At 34.8% G+C, this 24,563-nt stretch overlaps 1 protein-coding gene across 1 annotated transcript in view; it reads right to left on the bottom strand.

The window, feature by feature from the left end:
• The window catches only part of LOC140157604 (metabotropic glutamate receptor 2-like), a 114,288-nt gene extending 90,271 nt beyond the window's left edge, over positions 1-24,017 (bottom strand). The window contains 1 exon segment of the mRNA XM_072180844.1: positions 23,945-24,017. Coding sequence (XP_072036945.1) covers positions 23,945-24,017 — 73 coding nt within the window.
• Positions 24,018-24,563: the final 546 nt, after the last annotated feature.

Genomic DNA, 24,563 nt, shown 5'->3' with positions numbered 1-24,563 from the left:
TTATTGTAATCGCTAGTTTGCTACATAAAGTTTGAATAACCTGCCGAAATTATTACAGATGAAATACAATATACCTGCCCAAAGGTGGTAAGGTAATGCAGTTTATGATCTGATTAAATTAAAAGTAATGTTAATAGCTAGACCTGCAATGTGAAATTCAGGGGTATACCTTAAAATTGTTTGGCACTGGTTACTTTGAAAAGTTAACTTTGAAAAGTTAACTGTCCGATTGGATATTAGCTGCCCAACAGTGTGGCTTCAAAACGTGTTAAAATGTTTTCTTAACGAATATAAATGGACACAAAATAAAATTATCACACAATGATGACGCCTGACTGAGAAAGTGATATCAAGTTGATGTTTGTGTGCCGTATTTGCTTTTAAATAACCTCTTTACTTCCTGTTTTTTCAACGAACCGGACAATGACAATTTAGAACCTTTTTGTTTAGCCTTCATTTGCTTTTCATTTGCTTTCTTCCATTCTTATGCATTGCTTATATATTTTGCTTTTATGTTTCAACCCATGTTTCCTGTAGGTGACCTGAAAACCCAAATGCGAAATACGTTTTTATATATTTTGTTTATTTTTAGATTCAGGATATATGGTAATGCGTGCCGCAAGTCACAAATATTTATTTTCAAATCAGTGCAGTTTAGGTTAGATATGAAAATTATAGGCTAAATGAAATATATGAGAAAAAAAAGTCCTCTTTTCTATTCATTTTGCTTCAAAATACGATTGTTTTCTAGATTTTTCAAAACAGAATTAGCGTTAACGTCTGCAGGTAATATACTATATTTATATTTATATTTATATTTATATTTATATTTATATTTATATTTATATTTATATTTATATTTATATTTATATTTATATTTAATAAAACAAATTTTGGCTAAATAATATTCAGCATCTAGTAACTAGTAGTTTCACGCCTCACGGCGATCGTCAGACTATTGCGTTGTTGTTGTTATTATGAATACATGTATTATTAAGATGCTGAATATTATTTAGCCAAAATTTGTTTTATTAAATTAGCTCTACCTTGTTAAAAATTGGTATTGAGCACTGTGAAACGACTATCGAGTGACTATTTATGTTATATTTATATTTATATTTATATTTATATTTATATTTATATTTATATTTATATTTATATTTATATTTATATTTATATTTATAATGTTTACTTTTGCATTGTTACCGCAATTTTTTCAGCAATAGTCATGAAAAGGTTTATATTTTCGGTAGAGTAAACTACCAAATATGCTAATCGGGGCAATCAAATATAAATACAAATAAATATAAATTCTGGACGAAGTAGTCATCTACTGCTGTCTTGTGACCTGATGTTAGTCTGGACGGATCAAGTAATCGTTTACGATTGCTGCTATTAGTCTTGACGAAACAGTCCTCTACTGCTGGTATTAGTCTGAACGAAGTAGTCATCTACTGCTGATCTGATATTATTCTGGACTGATCGAGTAATCGTTTACTGCTGATAGTAGTCTGGACGAAGCAGTTCTCAATTGCTGATATTAGTCTGAACGAAGTAGTCATCTGCTTCTGATACCATTCTGTACGAAGTAGTCATCTACTGCTGATATTAGTATGGATGAAGTAGTATTAAATTTACTGCTGATATTAGTATGGATGATATAAGCGTGGACGTAGTAATCTACTGCTGATATTAGTCTGGTAGAAGTAGTCATCTACTGCTGATATTAGTTTGGACTAAGCAGCCAGCTGCTGCAGATATTATTCTGGGCGAAGTAGTAATCTACTGCTGATATTAGTCTGGCTGATATTAGAGTGGACGTAGTCATCAACTGCTGATATTAGTCTGTACGAAGTAGTCATTTACTGCTGATATTAGTCTGGATGAAGTAGTAATCTATTGCTGATATTAGTCTGACTGATATTAGTCTGGAAGAAGTAGGCATCTACTGCTGATATTAGTCTGAAATAAGTAGTAATCTACTGCTGATGTCTGGCTGATATAAACGTGGACGTAGTCATCAACTGCTGATATTAGTCTGGATGAAGTAGTAATCTACTGCTGATATTAGTCTGGAAGAAGTAGTCATCTACTGCTGATATTAGTCTGGAAGAAGTAGGCATCTACTGCTGATATTAGTCTGAAAGAAGTAGTAATCTACTGCTGATATTAGTTTGACTGATATTAGTCTGGAAGAAGTAGTCATCTACTGCTGATATTAGTCTGGAAGAAGTAGGCATCTACTGCTGATATTAGTCTGAAGGAAGTAGTAATCTACTGCTGATATTAGTCTGGCTGATATAAGCGTGGACGTTGTCATCAACTGCAGATATTAGTCTGGAAGAAGTAGTCATCTACTGCTGAGATAAGTATGGATGAAGTAGTAATTTACTGCTGATATTAGTATGGATGATATAAGCGTGGACGTAGTCATCAACTGCTGATATTAGTCTGGTAGAAGTAGTCATCAACTGCTGATATTAGTCTGGAAGAAGTAGTCATCTACTGCTGATAATTAGTCTGGCCACAGATCCTGGAAAGAAATATTAGTGTGGACGTAGTCATCAACTGCTGATATTAGTCTGTACGAAGTAGTCATTTACTGCTGATATTAGTCTGGATGAAGTAGTAATCTACTGCTGATATTAGTCTGGCTGATATAGTCTGGAAGAAGTAGTCATCTACTGTTGATATTAGTCTGGAAGAAGAAAGCATTTACTACTGATATTAGTGTGAAAGAAGTAGTAATCTACTTGTGACATTAGTGTGGCTGGTATTAGTGAGGACGTAGTCATCAACTGCTGATATTAGTCTGGAAGAAGTACTCATCTACTGGTGATATTAGTATGGAAGAAGTAGGTATCTGCTGCAGATATTAATCTGGACGAGGTAGGCATCTGCTGCTGATATTAGTCTTAAAATAACGCGACATTTAATGTTATTAAATGTTTGAAAGTTTGTTTTAAAACGTTTTAAAAACATACTTGTGTTTGGTATGGTAATTAGTATGAGGGGCACAGTATGATAACATTGCTCCAAGGCAATTTACAACAAAAAGGTGAACACACTAAGAATCAATAATAATGGATGTCATTAAAACGTACCCTGTGGAAATTTGTAGTATTTAAATCACAATTATTTGCTTAAACTTGGGTTATTATATATTGCGTATTGAAAACTCACTCCAACTTGCTTATATGTGTCCAAGAAAAAGTTTTAGATTTAGTTTTTTAATTGGAAGTTTATTTGATCAAAGAAAGTGCTTAAGTCACAGTCATCAATTAATGAGGAAAGTGAACACACTAACAATAACAGATGTCATTATAATATACTCTGTTGCAATTTTAAATACTTAAATCGGAATTATTTACTTATACTTAAAATTATCGTAACTTTGGTTATTGTAGTTATATTGCGTATTGTAATATTTAAAATAGGGGTTATTGAAAAACCCCAACAAATTGCTAATCAGTTTTCAATAAATTAAAAGTTTCAGGTTTTATTTTTCTACTTGTAATCAAAGAAAGTGTAGCGCAGACACATGTATATAATCTGAAATATTTACACTTTTTATACCATTTGTAAAATTTCTTATAGGGGTAATTTTTATTCAATTACGCACTATCTGGTAAAGAATAAAGGTAACAGATTCAGTGAACCAATTTAATTGATTGGATGTGAGTTTATGGATACATAAAACACGTTAATAAAACCACAGAATGATAGGCATTTGAATATATGAATACAAAAGCCACCCAAGTCCATACTTTGGCCAAATTGAGTTAAGCATGGGAAAGTGTTGCTATACATAGGCCTGTCATATGTTTGAAAGAACAACTCAAATTCATCCTCTGTGTCTATTGAGCATGTGAAAAATAGCATGTATGAAAGAATCAACCCAAGTCCATGATTTGAGTCTTATAACACATTGATTGAAATCCAGTATGTATAAAAGTCCACTTGTAACATCTTCATTGCTGGAGAGTGACTTTTGAAAAAAAATGGGTTTAATCAAGGAATGTGTGTGGTTTATATTACATGGCAGAATGCCTATCAACATTATACATAACTGTGTGCTTTATTTTGTATTATCTTACTAGTGGTAATATCATTCCAACATTATTGTCTTTGTATATGATTCAAAATACCACCCAAGTCTAGAATTTAAAATGAACCCCACGAAGTCCCTGAAATGATAATCGTCATACCTAATACCGTTTTCAGATTGGTTTCTGTACCAACAGCGTCTTGTTGTTTAAACTAGGGGAAGTGTATCAATGGGTGATCAAAAGAAGGGTATGTAAAAGCGACTCCCTTTTGTTTGCTGAAGTGGTTTGTTGGTAACACTTATTACAATAGGCGCTTAGTTTGAATAAACATGGATTACATCTCTTGGCGATGACCAATGCAATGGGAATTAGGCATATGTTATGAGCTATACGCTAATATTATACTTCTAAACATGTTTCAATTAAATATTCTTGTGATATGCCTATATTATTGTCCCGGATTATTATAATAAAAGCTCAATTATTATTCCAGTAAACGTCAGCTTTGTCAATTTTATATTTCCATCAGGACAAAAGCCCATTTTATCTGTTTGCTCTCCCTAGCCCCCCCCCCCCCACCACCACCATCACCACCTCTCCATATCATCCCCTCCCTCCATCTATTCATCTATCCTCACTTTCCCACTCCCCAGTGGCGTTACCAGGAGTTTTCTTTTAGGAGGGCAAGGACTCCTCTTTGCATTCTGATCGAATTAAATATATCTCCCCGAATGATCCTCATTTTGTTCTTTAAAACTCCCAGAATTTTGAATTTCAACCAACATATTTCTGGATGCTCCTTTTCTGACATTCTTATTTTTTGTAACAAATAGGCCTCCTCTTTTAATAATGAATAATTTGGTTGACATACAATACCCATAGGCCTATAATTATGCGTATAATAGCGTGGCACATGTTAGACCTGCTTTCTGCTGAATTGGGGTACATAATGTAGGCCTAAATGAATAAAATACTAATTAAATAAAATACCTGAACAGTACAAACATATTTGGTTATATAGAGGTGTAATTATAAGACACGCAACGTTGTAAAAATGTTCACAGTAGCTGCAATTCGCAGAAGTTCACTACACTGCTGGGTCCCGTAAATTCAGTCCATTTTACTGAACTTAATCCCCTTGGCGTTGAAGTCAAGCCAAAACTTGGTTCCGCAAGCTGATTTGGTGTACGTCATGAGCACACACAAATGTATATATCAAGTGTGACGTTTGGAACAAAATTCATTTTGATCTAATTCAATCAGTAATTTTAGCATCATGTGGCATGTTTTTTACCCAAACCAAATTAGATTTCCAATAATTGGTCTATTAACTAGACAATACATAAGTGGTAATTATGTAGTCTATGAGGAAATATGCAAACCATTGTTTTAATTATGACGTATTTTCATCATAATTTACGGCACACTATAGATTCTGGCGTTAACTTTAACTTCAAGGGCTTTAATGGCAGAGTGGTTTTGAATACATAATCCTCTATAATCCTCTAGACGTTAAAGTTAAAGTTAAAGTAACTCCATTTCGCAAGCTCTCTATTGATAACCGACGGCGTACTTGTAGAAATTACGTAAATTATGAACTTTCGTCGAGAATGCCTATCTACTTTATTGCCCGGGGGCACTACACTATGAAATGGATATAGGTGTAGGGCTGGCACTTTAGCAGTAAGGGGCATTCGGTGAGAGCAAAATTTACAAAAATATGGGGTCATTGGGTGAGAGCATGATTTTTGGCATTCGGTGAGAGCTAAATGTAAAAAATATGGGGTCATTGGGTGAGAACATGACCTTTAAAAAAAATTTAAATGAAACCTTTGGGTGAGAGCCGAAACAGCGCTACAAAAAACTCGGACATCGAATTTATAGTTCTAACGGCTTCAAATTTTTTGTTTTTTCAAAATAAGTAACAAAATCAGTGATAAATTAAAGTTCCTGTTCATATTGAACTTGTAAGGTCTTTGGGTGATAGATCAAATGGAAAAATAGGGTTTTTCGAGTGACAGAGCATTTGTTCGTAAAAATATGGGGTCTTTGGGTGACAGCGACGCTGGAAAAGGGTGTCTTAATAAACAAAAAATATTGTATGGAACACTTGAGGTTTTGACATTTAAAACCTACATTTTGGTCAAAAATGTGCTTGGATATTAGTTTTCAACAGATTTCCCACATTCGCCTTGCTATAACATTCAATTGTGTTATCTGTTGACCTAGTGACTAAACGTGTTTTTAGGGAGGGGGAGGTGCTAGCTTTCGTTTGATATAAAAAAATTCTGATTGGGTGAAAGGAACACTTGAGGTTTTGACATAAACCAATCAAAGAAGCCCGTTTTTTAGCTAGAAGCTTCACAGATCCTACATTGCTATGCACTCAGCCGTGTAGTGTAATCAAAGACTGTGGTAGAGACATTCGCTGCTTGTTGTTCTCTGCTTGGAAGCTCTTGGGACAAAAATGTGTGTTCAGGTGTATCGTGGTAGAAAATGTGCGCATGATGGTTTATAAGAGAATCGTGTTTGTATAATAGAAACCTTTCCATATGACACTTCAGTGCGACGTGTATACTTGGAACCAGGTATGATTAGCAATCTTATTTTGGATTTAAGTTTAAATCTTAAAGACATAAATTTACAAAATTAAATCTGATTGGTCATTGACTAATAGTCATTGACTATATCCATTTTGCAATCTCTTGAAATAAGAGTGCAGTATGACCTACAAACGACAAATATAACTGTCATGTCTCTGTTTTTCTTTCTCTCCCCAAGCAATACTTCTACTCCGTTTAAAGTAGGGATGACATACCTGACCTCCCCCAGATGTGCTATTTCATAATACGAAACATAAACATTTTAATTCACTGACCCCAATAGGTATGGTGTGTAACATTATATAGGCAATATTATTATGCTTAAGGAAAGGTTATGTGGTTCCCCAATATGATATGTAACATATAGAGAATATTATTAAGCTGAAGTGAGGTTGCGTGGTTCTCCCTTTTCGGGTTAAATAATCCTCACATCTGCCTATATTATTTTTGCGAATGATACATATGCTTCGGCTGTTTTGATTATTATTTATATACACGTTTGATACGATGACTGAAAGTCCGTGCAGTATTTCTAAGCAAAGTAAAAAAAAAGGTAGCTTTAAGGGATCTGGAATGAGCATTTTGAGCGTTTCGACAGTATTTTTTGGGACATGAGAGCACATCAGACATATCGAATTGCATTTTGAATACGAAGAATGTCTTTCTGATATCAAATAATTTTTCATTTTTTGAAATTCACGATATAATACAAATTTTATGACAAATTATTAAAATTTGATATTTTTCAATTTTTTGATATATAACAGTCTTCGGAAGTAAATTTTATAAATCTAATGACATATTCTTAAAGTGTATGAAGCTGGGAGGAAAACCCGACGATCAATTTAAAATTTGGACCTTTCATATTGAAGATATGGATTTTTTCCCCAAAGACCTAATTTTTTTTTTTTGTGATTTGGGAAAAAAATCCATATCTTCAATACGAAAGGTCATAATTTTCAATTGATCGTCGGCTTTTCATCCCACCTACATACACCTTAAGTATAAATCATCAGATTTATAACGTTTACTTCGAGTACTGTAAATATCAAACATATCAATTTTTAATCATTTGCCATAAAATGTGTATTACATTGCGAATTTCAAAAAAACTAAATTATTTGATATCAGAAGGACATTCTTCGTATTCAGAATGCAATTCGATATGTCTGATGTGCTCTAATGTCCCACAATAAATACTGTCCAAACGTTCATACCCCACCCCTTAACAAACCACACATAACCATGTATTGTCTTGAAAAGACAAATTACGATAAAGAACGTAATGATAAGAATCCAATCCAGAGGTTCAAATCCAGCTTCAGTCAGATTTTCTTTGCTCCCCTTCTTCACGATATAAAAGAACGTTTACTTGATGTGAACAGACACAGGCGGCGGATGACATGATCGAGCCGGCAACTCGTGAAACCGCCCGGCCGTATGGCATTTTCCATGTACTCGGTTCGTTTTGTGGGGTTCATTATCGAACCCCAACGGTTTTAGCTTGTAATTATATTATTTATCCACATAGGCCTATTTGTTTGTGATATTTCAAGCGTTTTAAAATTTCAAAATAATCCCATTCAATTACACGGTTGACGATGAAAATTTACTGAATTTAGGGACTGCACGTCATACACCACCTGAACAGACACATGCTATCAAAATGTGACATATGAAATTTGAAGAGTACTATACTTGGATCAGCTCGATGTTTGCTGGCATATTACGAACTTTCTCATGTTTCCTACCATGCCTACCAGCATCCATCTAGTCCTTATATTCCAATCTTTAGCAACTGTTATGCGGATATTGACTCGTATCTGAGAGACACAAATAGGACCTCGGAGAATCTCGTATAGATTTGTCTTCTATTTCATGGGATCTTACCGTATTTACCCGTGGCATTTTCATTAACCCTAGAACTACGAAGGGGTTGTACCAACCCCCATAAGATTATTATCCGTCACAAACAAACGCACGGGTTTACACCAAACGACTTAAGCTAATCGTAGATCCATCATTTGCGCTCATTTTAGTGATAACAGTTTTACCTCAGCACCTTACCCGGGGGTAGGACCGGCTATCAAAAACGACCATAGGGGGAGGGGGGTTAGGGTGGAGAGGCCCACCGTTGGTTTCTGCAGTAAAATACACGATTTTCATTTCTCCTTTTTTTATTATTCCAAGAGCTACTGACCTTTTTACTTGTCAGTAAGGTTGAAATAGTCATTTCCTTTTCTAGAATAGACCCATAGCTATACATTGGCACCAAATATAACGGTAGACGACGTTAAATACTTGTCCGTGTTACAAAATATGGCTCTGTAGTTCTAGGGTTAACTGCTAAACTTAACGCTAAACGTAGTTTTTGGCTATCGGAAAGGAAAGGAGGAACGAAAAAGGAGAGAAGATAAACAAATATTTTACTTCTGTGCTGCGAGCAAGATCACCGACTTGTAGCTACGGGGTTTGGCTGGCCCGGCCAGCGATTCCCTGGGTATATAGGCTAATTGCGTCATATGCGACACGTGCAATACAGGCATGCACAGTGATTATGAGATTTTGTAAGATTTTACAGAGTTAGGGTTAATATTATCCCAGCAAACACAAAAACGTTTTTAAAACGTTTTAAATAAGTTATATTTTGGGTTTTGGTTTAGGTAAAAACGTTTTAATAACATTAAAATGTCGGGTTATATAAAGGTCATGAAATCGTTTTAAAACGTTTTGTATGAAAACACACTACAACAATATTTTTAAAATGTTTTCGAAATGTCTTTGTAAACTATTTTTGCAAACGTTTTTGGGCAAATATTTTGTCAACACTTAGATAACATTATGTTAAAATATTTGCACCCAGCAAACACAGAAATGTTCTTAAAATGTTTTTTACAAAACGTTTTAATAACATTTAAATATCGGGTTACATAAAGGTCGTGAAAACAAATAAAAAACGTTATTGTAAATATTTTGGGCAAACATTTTTTGCAAAATATTTTTCAACCCCAAAATAACATTCTGTTTAGAATGATTTGTACTAAGTTTTCAAAAATGTTTTTGGAATGTTATTAAAACGTTGTCATACCCTTTATATAACCCGATATTTAAATGTTTTCTGTAAAACATTTGTGTTTGCTGTGCAGTAAATTACCAACAAATGTTATTTAATGTTATGAAAACGTTTTATACCATTAATATACCCTTTATATAACCCGACATTTAAACGTTTTCTGACAACCTTTTATAACCTTTTGCGAATGATGTCGAAAACGTTTTGTGTTTGCTGGGTAGTTACCCCGATTTGTTCACGAAATACGGGAAAATATCTACGGTCTGGTGCCGTATTCCATGAAGCCGAATGGAGTACAGCACCAGACCGTAGATAATGTTCCCGTATTTCGTGAAAACAAACAAGGGTTACGATTTTAAAAAAATAGTCAGAAATCTCGACAACTGGATTCTGTTTTATAGTTTCTAAGAATAAAAATAAGTATATTTAAGGTCACATGTTTCAGATAATATACTATACATTAATACATTTATAACTGTTCGTAGGAAATAATTAAATCAGTTCCCGTATTCTCAGATTTGTCATGTTTAAATCACAATATGCGTTCGTTCGTCAGTCACATGTCTCATGTTGTAATCAAACAAGTTTGATTTCATTCAAACAAATTACAAAGCAAAAACAACCCTTTCTTTAACAGAATGCTCAGAAATGAAGATGGCCTGAAGCAATCACGAAATAATTATAAGATAACAAATACACCTAAATTATGGAATGAATAAAACTGAACTTATGCAAGCCAATAGAGACATCAAAATTAGATTTTTTAAAGATAAAAAGAATGAAAAAAATACAAGGGCACTGATCCCATCTGGTGCTTCGAGGTATAAATCTGATTAATTAGAGTAACTATGTTTTTAACTGATTTTAGCAACAGATGTTTCACTGATTGAGGCTTCATTGTTGTATTGGTTCCACTTACAATAATTCCAGTTTGTTGCACTCAAATTGACTTAAATAAAAGTAATGCTGCTTTGTGACAAATATTCAAGAAATCTGATAATAACACGATTTATAAGTCTGTGATGAACCAGCCAAATTTTGGAATAAGTTATTCAAAAGAATGAAAAATGAGCCGTAACATAAACCGTGATTGAATTATACCAACCCCAAAAGGAAAACAAAATCAATGTAGAGTTTCATGTTTAATTGATATGCGTGTTCATGAAAACATTATTTGGTGTCCCTTTCATGAAACATGCTTCGGTATCCCATTCACGAAACATACCATGGTTTTATGTTCACAGTAATCAGCTAAGTTTGCTGTACCGCTCAAGTTGTGCCACATGTATGTTGACATAGAGAAATTGCCAATCGGGAAGATGGGGTATGGTGGGTCGAATAAATAACAATCATGTAGATTAAAATTGTGTTAATTCTGAAAAATATTCAATGGCTGCTTTGACAGGATCTTATACCAAGCGATTAATTTGGTGGTTATGTATAAAAATATAAAACACCCTCTTAATCACTTATTAATTAGTACGTTTGTTCAACATTTCGCTGGGGGGGGGGGGGCACATCATCAGATTTTGGTGGGTATGCTCCTCGAGAATTTTGAGGTGGTGGGTCTTTGTGAGCTGACAGCGTACCGGTAAAATGGGGTCTTTTGGAGCTTCGAACGGTCAAAATTCCCATACACTTCGTGAACCCACACACTATTCGCCTTATTCCATTTAACGAATTTTACGTTTATCTTCCTTGACGGTATTGCAAGAAACGGAAGGTTAACGCTCGCATCATGATTTTATCCAAATAGTCCTACACATAGTACCATGGAGAGGAACCAAATTCGCATAATAATGATATTACAGAAATGAACACTGGAATGACATTAGAAGAAAAGAAATTTATCCCAAGGAAAGAGTTATAAATTGATCCTATATAAATGATTGTTCATAAACCATCACTGACTAGACCATCTCAAAACAAATACTAACAAATTGTTGATAATTAAATAAGAAAAATGTATCGAAACTGGGCTGAACCTAGGTTAGTCAAGTAAAATTATGCAAATTTAGTACGTTTTCTCTATAATGTCTAGCATATCTAGCATAGTGAAATAGGACATGCTGCGGATTGCTGCCCACTGGATCGTTTGTCATTTTTAAACCAATCTTCGGATACTTAAACAAGAGGGCGGTAGCAACATTATCCCCAGACACTGAAATGACGAAAACACATACGCCAAAATTTGGGCCTCTGGTCAGCCATTCAGAAAGAACGCATAATTTATTCAAGCAATGTTTTTAGAAAATTCCCTGGAATCAGCCAAATAATAATGATTTCTGGACAACTTTTTCGAACGGAGTAAATACCCGACCGAGCCTCCCAACAATTACTGGGAAGCTTGTTGCGCCTATAACCCAAGAGTTCCCCTTAACACACTGGGAACTATTTTGCTAGGCACTCATCTAGCGATCAACTCCTTATCGAGGAGGAAAAGCTCCATATACCAATGGACAAATATTTCGCTAGGCAATCCTCTACACGATATCTCCTCGGAGGAGGAAATAAAAAGCTCCATAATACCAATGGAGAGAATATAAAATGCCGCGGACTTACATGAATTCGCTAGGCAGTCATCTAGCGCGTCAAAAGAAATTAAATGGCTGATACCTTTCTCATTTTCCTATTATATTCATATTCAGATTACATAGTGGACATCGGTAAATATACCCATGCCAAATACCCAGTAGGTAGATACCTCCGGATATTGGAACTACTAAATCGAATTTATTAATGTAGTACATGTATAATTCTGTACATTAAATCGATCATTTTAGAAAATGATCCAAAAACTGCCACAAGGACTACTTGTTAACATCCGTACCCTGTACCATGGAATAAGCTATTTCTGATCCCCTCATTTCCTTTGCTAGTAAATTCATTCATTCATATTTCATTTTCATCAATCATCAACATCAATATACAAGTGATACTAATAGCTCAACAAAGTAATAAAATTAAATGTAAACAAGAGTGATTGGTATATAAATAAATCTCAATACATTTAGGCAGTAACAATTAAATCAATATAATTAAATTAGAATAACATTACTATGTATGATTGACCAAAATGCACTTTAAATGCATAATGATATTGCGAGCGTGCTTGTAGTGGTTTATCACGGAAATACCACACTGCACTGGCAAATGATCTTGAAGTACTTCTACGGAGATAAGCGCCTAACTGATAAGCTGGCTCTCTACAAACACGCTCAGTGAATAATACATACATACATAATAAATACCGCAAGATCCACGTTTGCGATTATTTGAAGAGCCTCTGAATTTTACGGTCGAGGCCTCTTCACCACAGTGGACCATTAACCCGATTTTTTTGTTTGAACATGTTGAAGGAGTTAATTGTAAAACCCATTATTTTTCGCTGCCAACGCCAAGCAAACACAGTGCCATGCTCTGCACATTTATGAATTCGAATACATAACTAGGATATCATGTCTAATACAAAAGGCAGCCTTTAACAGAAATTAACGCGATAACCAGCCGGCTGCGCAACCTCATAAAAACTTGAACCCAATATTTCATTTTTATTTATACTTTGATGAACAAGAAAAATCTGAGGGCATAGTACTTGGCCCCTGTCTAGCTATCCCATGCCAACCTGGTGTTAATTCCTTCCTTCCTGCTATAAATAAAATTACTCGACCTAAGACTGAAGGGCATTACCACCTAAGACTGAAAGTGGTACCAATTGTATCGATTTTGTTAATGCTTCTGAAGACACACTAGAGTGAACACACATATACAAATAGAATTTCAGAAAATACAACTGCGCAACAGAATAGAATGTGTTGCTGAGATAGAAATTGAACCTAACGTGATCTACCCACGCACACTCTCACACCCGTATACAATAGTCATACTCCTATGTAACTCAAAAACCTCAATGTAATTAGAATATTATTCAAATTCAAAGAACTCTCAATCGAATATATTTTCCTTTCTCTTTCGTATTTCATCTCATTCCTCATTACCTTTTAATTTGAAGACCGACACTTTATATGTACTTGTCTCACTACTGCGAGACTCAAATTTTATGACACACTATCAAACTCTTGAAATCAATTTTAAACAGATATCAATTATGACATATGGGGAGTGGTGGGTGGGATAAAAATTTCTGCATCCGTTCTTGCTGAAAAACTGACAGAGAATGGCCTTAGCTAACAAAATGGCCACCGACGGCTCTAAGCAAGGCTGCCTGTGATTGGCCCGTCTGATACCAAACAAGGCACCCAATTGGCTTCCCATGGAAACATCGCGTGACATCACGAGGGCGATTCCATTTCAGCAGCAGGGATAATTTTTGTTTCATTTGATATGTACAAATTAAACTGCATTATCCCCAGACACTGAAATGACGAAAACACATACGCCAAAATTTGGGCCTCTGGTCAGCCATTCAGAAAGAACGCATAATTTATTCAAGCAATGTTTTTAGAAAATTCCTGGAATCAGCCAAATAATAATGATTTCTGGACAACTTTTTCGAACGGAGTAAATACCCGACCGAGCCTCCCAACAATTACTGGGAAGCTTGTTGCGCCTATAACCCAAGAGTTCCCCTTAACACACTGGGAACTATTTTGCTAGGCACTCATCTAGCGATCAACTCCTTATCGAGGAGGAAAAGCTCCATATACCAATGGACAAATATTTCGCTAGGCAATCCTCTACACGATATCTCCTCGGAGGAGGAAATAAAAAGCTCCATAATACCAATGGAGAGAATATAAAATGCCGCGGACTTACATGAATTCGCTAGGCAGTCATCTAGCGCGTCAAAAGAAATTAAATGGCTGATACCTTTCTCATTTTCCTATTATATTCATATTCAGATTACATAGTGGACATCGGTAAATATACCCATGCCAAATACCCAGTAGGTAGATACCTCCGGATATTGGAACTACTAAATCGAATTTATTAATGTAGTACATGTATAATTCTGTACATTAAATCGATCATTTTAGAAAAATGATCCAAAACTGCCACCCAAGTTCCTTGTCATCACATGCAAGGAAATTGCCAAACCACCCCCCCCCCCTCGAGATTTTTATGCTTTACAAATAAGGCGAGCTCTTGGCTGTCGTTCCTTCCTTGTTTGTGATCTCCATTATAGTGTTCTTAAAATAGTTTGTCCCAACTTATAAACCTGCCATTGTTGGTGGTGACGAATGTTGGTGCTAAAAAGTTTAGGATTTAACTTGACTGATTGGATCAACAGTCCTACCTAGTGAGCATTCTTATGCAGTACTAGTGGAAAAGAATGCCTGCCAATGCTTTGTTTTGGCCATCTGGTACATTCACGTACGAGAAAACCCCGAAAAGAAAACAACAAAACCCACTGACTATTATAACTTCAAAAGGATTGTTTTGAATTATTTGAATTTCCTTCCTTCTGAATTTTTAATTAATTATGTTATATGAAATTCTTTTTGCTTCTTTAAATGATTACCCCTGGTCTATCAGTGAATATCTACTGGGACAAAAGGTGTTTAATTTAACTGCAATTTTAAAGGTTAATTTGCCGTAATTGGAACGAAGAAATAATAATAATAATAATAATACATGGGATTTATAAAGCGCCCCACGATGTAAAAACATCCTCAAGGCGCGGCGCTGCACAGAATCTTAAAATAGGGCCTACATGCTGAACAAAATAGTATACATAAAAAATACGCATGATAGAACTCATATACACACCTTAATATACTAAAACCATGAAAAATAATAATAATGTACAAGAGTTCTGGACTTCGTTTGATAGATACGAATAGGAAATCATTTACCATGAATTTGTTTTTATAATTTCATAATAATCACTCTACTCAATGTAGCCATTAACTATATGTAATATGTTATATGCATATCCTTATGCCTCTGTTAGTAACTACCTACAGTCTATAAGCGAAACTTACGAGGCGGTGAAATTATAAGTATGCTATAATAGATGATACTGTAATTCAATTAATGACAAATTATTCTCTTTGTTTGATAGATACAATTATTACAACATTTAATCACACACACATGTTTAACTTGATGATAATGAAGATCCAGTCTTTGTTTGATAGATACAGAAAAAATTATTTGCCTTATACAATGCAGGTTTGTTTTACCAAATTTGGCAATAACCGCTCGACTAGCCATTAACAATAGGTAATATATTATATGCATTTCCTTCTGCCTATGTTAACAGACTACCCCCAACATGTGTCGGAGAATAGTTAGGTGACAAAACGTATAGTGTAAAAGGTAATTTGATTGAAAACATTGCCAATTTGCAATAATTTAATTGATGAATAATTTTTCCCCAGTAAATAAATTTTATTCGGACTCTGCACCTGCGCACCCCTACCTGCAAATACACAAATTTCCCTTGATTTATTAATATGACCATCTATAAAAGTTTGATATGATGACCGATATTTCACTTCAATTTGAATTCTACCCCATAGAATTTGGGGTTATTTCTCCAACTAGCAAAAGTTTGCCGTTATTTCTCCAACTAGCAAAAGTCAAGTTGTCGGATGTGCTATGACACCTAAAAGATAATTCATGCAGCAACGAGTTTGGTTAATTAGCTCCTCCGAGATAAATCCACTCAATTGCCTTCAGATCGCTTCAGCATTTAATGTATGACATTTTATCACTAAAATGATCCATTGATGACACCAAGATAATTCTGCAGTTTCCTGCAACCGCTTCCTTCATCTGTTTCTTGTATTATTTGACATGGACATATTGCCCAAGACTAATATATGCCCAATCAGTGGTACAAAATAAATTTTGACATTTCCATCAAGCTATGGAATGATCTTCCTCTTTATTGCAGCTCCATTCGTAGAAGCATTTTTGACATTTTATCACTAAAATGGTCCATTGATGACACCAAGATAATTCTGCAGTTTCCTGCAACCGCTTCCTTCATCTGTTTCTTCTATTATTTGACATGGACATATTGCCCAAGAATAATATAAGCCCAATCAGTGGTACAAAATAAATTTTGGCATTTCCATCAAGCTATGGAATGATCTTCCTCTATCCTTTCTTGCTACCGCTTCCTTCATCTGTTTCTTGTATTATTTGACATGGACATATTGCCCAAGAATAATATAAGCCCAATCAGTGGTACAAAATAAATATTGGCATTTCCATCAAGCTATGGAATGATCTTCTTCTATCCTTTATTGCAGCTCCATTCGTAGAAGCATTTTGACATGGACTTGTTAGCATACAGCTTCCATAATTGCTTATGCTATTTTTTACTCGCGTGAAGAACTGTATAATATATAATCTTCCCGTTCACAACTAGCATTTTGGTGCGCCTCCTCGCCATATTGAGGTGCAACAATACTCCATTTGAAGGATACAATGTATCTAATGTAGATGAAGATTCTTCATTATCTGTACATGCTCTAAATGTAGTTAGCCGTTATACACAATAAAATTTTTCACCATTAGAGAAGTTACCGTTTCCATCATGCTTGTGCTCTAACAAAGATCGTTCCTCCCCATAGAGCCAGGTTACAATTCAAAATATACTCCATCCACTGTCATAGGCATGGTAATTACGGGCTTTCTGTTGCAGATCCCGCAAGATGTCCTCCTTCTACCACCTGTCTCGAAGTAACCACATGACCTGCAGTGAATTAAAAGACAGAAAAAGAGAAGCAAATTCTGCCAGCAAAAGCCCTTTTACTTTGTGTATAATTCATGCCTGTCTATAAATGACATCCAATATATTCCACAATTCAACTCCTTTATTAATCTATTTGAACTCCGACAACCTTGGATTGAACTTGTAATAAAGGTCAAAAACACATATTTAAACCCATTTTTTATTCATATTTTAACATTTATTTATTTATCTATTTATTTTTAAAGGCCATTTTGTTTTTCATAGACGACATAGACGATAGCGTTGAAGTTACTCTTTTTTGTTGTGATTCGTTTTATCCAAATAGAAAACCCGGATGGCTTCCAAAATTAGAGCATCATGTGTCCACGTCATGATGCTTGCGTATAAAAGTTTGAAATTGACAATTAAATTCACTCACATGGCTTTTATATACCAAGAGAGAATCACGCGTCTACGGGCATGATGATGATTGCGATAAATTGACCATAAAATTCACTCATATTATGACTATTATTATAATTTTACCCAGAGAGAGCATCACGTGTCTACGCCCATCATGATTGCGCTAAACGGATTGAAATTAAAATCACTCATATGGTTATTATTATACAAAGACACTGATTTTCCAATTCAGAACAAAATGTTTGAACCATGTTGCCAAAATATTGAAATTGACAATTAAATTCACTCATATGACTAGGCCTATTATAATTTTACCAACAAAGCATCACGTGTCCATCCCATGATGATAACATGTGCTAAATTCACTCATATGGCTATTAAATACCAAGAGAGATTTTCCAATTCAGAACAAAAATTTTGAACCGTGTTGTTATACAACTTTCAATTTCAAACCAGAACAGAAATAGATTGTGTTCCTGCAGACTGCCTAATATAATTATGATGAACATAGAAATGGTTCGACTTTGCTTTCCCTTAATTTCAAGCATTTTCCATTCTCCTACCTGCATGATTTATAATTATTTATGAGGTCAAAAACCCTGATAACCCAGTGACCCCCCCGGCTATATACTGCCGTGATTCAGTAGCCTATGTTAGTAATGTACATACATGTAGGCCTATACATGTAGACGACCATGTTTGACAATTTTGAAAGCAAATTTCTCACCGTGTTATTCACTGTTGACGCAAAATACAATACTCTATTTGGCCATCGGCTGTTGCCACCGCTTACAAGCATAGGATAAATAAAGTCTCTCTTCTGACAAATGCAATAGCGCTAAGATATCGCCTACAATATTTCCACACATTAGAATTATTCCATACCACCAGTCCGGCAATCCCAATCAATAGTACTCGTACATGCATGACTTCCTCAGATCACTGTTTAGACAATCGACCACGAAAGTTTTATCGAGTTATACATGTTATACAAACAACTCCAGACTGTTCATTGTACCGTCACAATTCATTTCATGTGATGTGATGTGGTGTAAACTGTAAGCTTACTTGCTTTTTTTCTTTCCAGTTGTTCATATTCGAGGTATCCTTGATGTGTTTTGTGTCCACATCCGTAGGCTTCACCACTACCCACTTTTTTGTAAGCTGTGACGGCCTATTCATTGTCTTATAGTTGAATAAAAAATTTCTGCATCCGTTCTTGCTGAAAAACTGACAGAGAATGGCCTTAGCTAACAAAATGGCCACCGACGGCTCTAAGCAAGGCTGCCTGTGATTGGCCCGTCTGATACCAAACAAGGCACCCAATTGGCTTCCCATGGAAACATCGCGTGACATCACGAGGGCGATTCCATTTCAGCAGCAGGGATAATTTTTTGTTTCATTTGATATGTACAAATTAAACTGCATTATTATACTGAGCATGTGGTGTAAATACACTGTACACAAAAAAGAGCTGTATGTTACAGACATTTTCGGCCACTGGAACTGTGTGTTCTAAAAAATGTTCTTTATTAACTTTCTGTAAGAACATGGAAATGTATTATGTAAGACTATGAAATTTATTACGGTATATTCTTAAATTTAAGCTTTTGCTAGTTTATCTTGTAAGAGAGCACGAAATACTAATAGGATTAGAGTTAGGGTTAGGGTTATGATTAGGGTTATGATTTAGGGTTAGGATAAAGGTTAGGGTTAGGGTTAGAGTTGAATTATTCAAATTTCACTTGTTATCATAGAATTTAGAGTGAGAATGATACGATTATATTATTGAATGAACACACCCATATACATATAAACCCAAAAAATACAAAATATAATTTGTTGAGGCCTTTTGCCCTAAATATATACACATATACACGTGCACCTGCTCGTATATGTTATCCACACAGTCCTGACACACAGTATGTAAAACCATTTGTTCATAATATGATTTCACATACGTTATGCATCAAGGTACAATATTAAAAAAAATCATTATCCCACAAACAAACATACAACCCACCCCTCCATTACTATCACCATAGAACAATACCTGGAAGCGTCACTAGAAATTAGCATGAGGCCGCATTCATATGTAAATAGCGTATTGTTATTTAAATTTGTGCCCAGACGTACTGAGGGCGACAGTCATGTTATCCAGACAGAGAATGTCTTGATGCGCCAGGCATGTCAAATTGCTGAGTGAATGTGTATAAATCCCCTTTCTGTATAGGTAATAAGCTAGTATATTTCGTGTTCCAATTTGTTATAACAAAAAATAAGTATTATGTTAAATATATTAAGTGTATAAACTTTGAAATTGACGTGAATTTGAAGTGCAGAGCTCCAAATCTAGCTAAATCGTATAGTGTGAATTTATGCTGTGTGACCCCCTCTGCGTGGTAGAATTATATTCATAAAACATTGAATTTAACATATAATATGGGTAGCCTACCACGATTTATCAGCATTTAAAAGATATTAATTAACAAAGATAAATAATCAATAATACAAATGACAATTTAACTAGTAAACAAGTCTGAAATCTTAAAATGTTGCCACGTGATTTCCCGAACACATGATATGTCAACATGTGACCATTATTCAAATTTACCGTAAGTATTTGGAGTATGGTGCACGGCTTGCAGGCAACTGTGTATTTCTTTACCTCCGTATAAAATCAATTATTCAGGGAATATTACATCAACTTCATATTAAGGGGTACTACACCCATTGATTTTTTTGCATTTTTTGCATTTTGTGAAGAAATTACAAAAAAAAATTGGACAAAGTGGTATGCAAAATGAAGGGGCAAATCTTCTCGTTTTATTGGTGGCATCGGTATCAACGTAGCTTACATGCTTTTAAAAGTAGAAGCCAAAATGTGGTACATCACTGATGATTTAAATTCACTTCATTTTGGAAAGCTTACTATCAACGGATTTCGTTAAAATTTTGGATATGTGTTGCTAACACGTTAGGGAAATAAAGTTGATATGTAAAATGGGAATAAGTGGTTCCTGATTTCTTTTATGACTTCATGAACTTGGTGCTCCACAACTATCAAAAAAGGAACTGGTTAAAATGCTTCTATTTTCAATGTTGAGCTATATTTTGTATTTTTAACTTGCGACATTATTTCACTGAAACTTAATTAAGCCACAGGTAACAGGTTACCACAACCATACTACAGCAATGTTGAAAAAATTGTATTTCTTGTCACCTATACCACCATATTGGGTAGTTTTCCGTAAGCTTAACGTTTGTGATTTTGGTAACTATTTTATATTTATTTGTGAAATCCGTCTCAACTAGGCATTCTAAACTGTACTCACCATTTACATCCCAAGGTATATTAGTATATCCACCTTGCACTTCTCGATATATATCCAGTTAAAGACAGAATATCAAAATTATTCCTCATTATGATATCACAAACTCTCACATGTGTATTCAAAATTGATGCTTAAATTTGACCTGAACCAATTGACCTATAACCTGACATACGGTGACCTAATAGCCTTTTCTTCTCCTAACAACACATTATAATATTATTGACTAATGACTATACATCCATTGTGTAAGTGTTTATATATTTTGCATGCACCACTAGATTTTCTATAGAGAGTATAACAAAGGATTTAATGTATTCTATTCATGTACCCTACTTGAACATGCTGAATAGAATAAATCATGGTTTGTTATGAAACACGCATCTGAGTAACTAGGATACAGTAAACAAAATATATATAGGGCTAAAATGACTTACTACAATTGTTTAAAAGCACTTTTTTTCTTTTCTTCTTTTTCATATTTTTTTTATTTCACATGATCCGTGCATATATCGCCTAGCTATAAATGAAAAAATATTTATTTAGACCAATCAAACCAGTATATGGGTGTAGTACGCCCTTAAGTCTATATGAATATAATATAAATTTTTGTCATCTAATCTGCATAATTAATTAGCTAATTTGCATAATTAATTGGCGTTGAAGGTCAAACTTTCAAAAAATATAGCTCCTCAACCGAATGTCCTATGAAGTTGAATGAGGTGTCAAAATTTAGTTCTCGAAAAGATCTAGTCAATGGACCTACTTTTGAGTCATACAGGGGGTAAGGCAAAATTAAACACTTTGATATTTTTTACATATGATCTCTAGTATTTTGTTTGGGCACCTGCCAAGTGATATGTTTTTTCAAAGAAAGTCTACTAATTTGATATGAAATGATATTTTGCAATAGCAAAGTCAAAATTAGGACTTGAGGTCAATAATATGAAGGAAATACGTGACAGAGGCAAGGTGTGAAACACAAGTAGTATTTGAAGTTAAAATAACCTTTGATACCCGACCGGACCTTCCATAGCTTTCCATCATGGCGCCTTATTCGTCTTTATGTATTTCTATTATGCTCTCAAGTAAAATAAAATACCAATCTGCACTAAGCAGACAGAATGTTACTTGGCTCCCAGCATTGACAAAAATATATGAAGGGAATATTACATCAACTTCATATTAAGTCTATATGAATATAATATAAATTTTTTTCATCTAATCTGCATAATTAATTAGCTAATTTGTATAATTAATTAGCGTTGAAGGTCAAACTTTCAAAAAATATAGCTCCTCAACCGAATGTCCTATGAAGTTGATTGAGGTGTCAAAATTTAGTTCTCGAAAAGATCTAGTCAATGGACCTACTTTTGAGTCCTACAGGGGGTAAGGCAAAATTAAACACTTTGATATTTTTTGCATATGATCTCTAGTATTTTGTTTGGGCACCTGTTATGGAATTTGATGTCCATTGTCTCGATCATAATATAATGCATATTTCTGCCAATTTTGAAGTCTGTAGGGAGTGTAATTTAGAGCTACATTTTGGAGATTGTTGAAATTAGATTTTGAACATTTAAATGGATTTTTAGTCTATCTTCATTTTTGAAGCTATTTTGACTCTGTGGGCTTGCTCAGAGTCAACAATGGAGGGCAGCATGAGAAACCCCTAGCTTTTATAAGAATAAGGTATGATAAGGGGTCCAATTGGCAACCAAACGGTAAACATGCATATTAATTACCATATAATTTTACCCTTTTAACATGACTTTTTCCAATGAATTTTTTCCTATGTTAATTAGAGCCTCAACACTTCTTAATTTTACAGACAAATCGTAAAAATTACCATTTTGGGATATCTAATCCCTCATATGACAAAAATGACAACATGAAACGGGCAGACAATATCATGGAATTTATTAGTTAAAACACGTGCATGCATATTATGCAAAATGTGTACGTTGAAAGGTCAACTTTTTCAATGTTGACTTACCAGGTCCTGGAACACCAGTTAGTGAGGCCAGTTATCGATCCGTTATGAATAATTCATGTTCGACCCCTTGGATCATGTTAATTGATATTGGCAAATAACAACGTTGTTAGTTTTGCGAACTTTGCCTGTTCAATGAGAGTATAGCGCGCCCCTGTACATCTGGGTACAAACCAGGCGAAAACGATCCAGTTTAATGAAATGGCGGACGGGTATTCCCATCAGGCACCAGTGATATGTTTTTCAAAGAAAGTCTACTAATTTGATATGAAATGACATTTTGCAATAGCAAAGTCAAAATTAGGACTTGAGGTCAATAATATGAAGGAAATACGTGACAGAGGCAAGGTGTGAAACACAAGTAGTATTTGAAGTTAAAATAACCTTTGATACCCGACCTGACCTTCCATAGCTTTCCATCATGGCGCCTTATTCGTCTTTATGTATTTCTATTATGCTCTCAAGTAAAATAAAATACCAATCTGCACTAAGCAGATTATCACTACCTGTTCCGTTTAGTTTAGTTTAGTTTAGTTTTTATTTAGCATTGCAACATATACAAAAATACAGAAAAATGGTAAGACATCAAGTACAATGCATCAAAATTTAACAACAATAATAAAATGTGCACAAACCACGAAATGCCATCCCAGATTGGAACGGCATACACGCCACAACACCAAAAGTTGCAAGGCAAGGATAGCCCATAAAAGCCTGGCTACGTATGCAGGCTTATTTCCAATGGGGTCCCAAAACAAAAAAATGGCTGTGGACGTGGAGGAAAAAAGAAAAAAAAGAGACATTTGGACATAAGCCTACATACGTATAAATTCTGCAGATTCCTGCTTCAAAGCACTATCAGCCAGGTGTTTTTTGACAGCCTTTTTGAAAGCCATCCTGTTGCTTATGGACTGAATTTGAGGCGGCAAGTCATTCCAATCTAAGATGGCATTATAGTAGAAGGACTTGTTGGCAATACCTTTGACTCTGGGCACAAAGAAATTAAAATTACTAGATCTGGTACGATGGGTATGAGCACTTGAGGTTCTAATGAAGTTGTTTCTGAGGTATGGTGCACCAGTATCATTGAAGATGTTGAATACGTGGTTAAGCCTTAATTGTTTAGCACGGTCCTGAGAATTTAGAAGTTTAATGGAGTTACGAGTCAACTGATCAATGTGGGTCCTGGGAGACAAATTTAGAATAAAGCGGACTATTTTGTTTTGGGTGATCTGTAATTTGTGTGTTTAGCTCTGGTACTGATACCAACAAACCATGCTGAACAGCAGTAATCAAGGTGACACTGTATGAGAGCAGCACACAAATTTTTGCGAAGGGTTTGATTGAGATAGTTTGAATGCCTATAAAGAAACTTAAGACGCCCAATGACTTTCCTGACAATCAAATGCTCGCACGCGGAAGGCATTGTCAAAAATACTATT

The sequence above is a fragment of the Amphiura filiformis genome, chromosome 7, assembly GCF_039555335.1.
Source record: "Amphiura filiformis chromosome 7, Afil_fr2py, whole genome shotgun sequence".
NCBI lineage: Eukaryota > Metazoa > Echinodermata > Ophiuroidea > Amphilepidida > Amphiuridae > Amphiura > Amphiura filiformis.
This window is presented reverse-complemented; position numbering and strand designations above follow the sequence as displayed.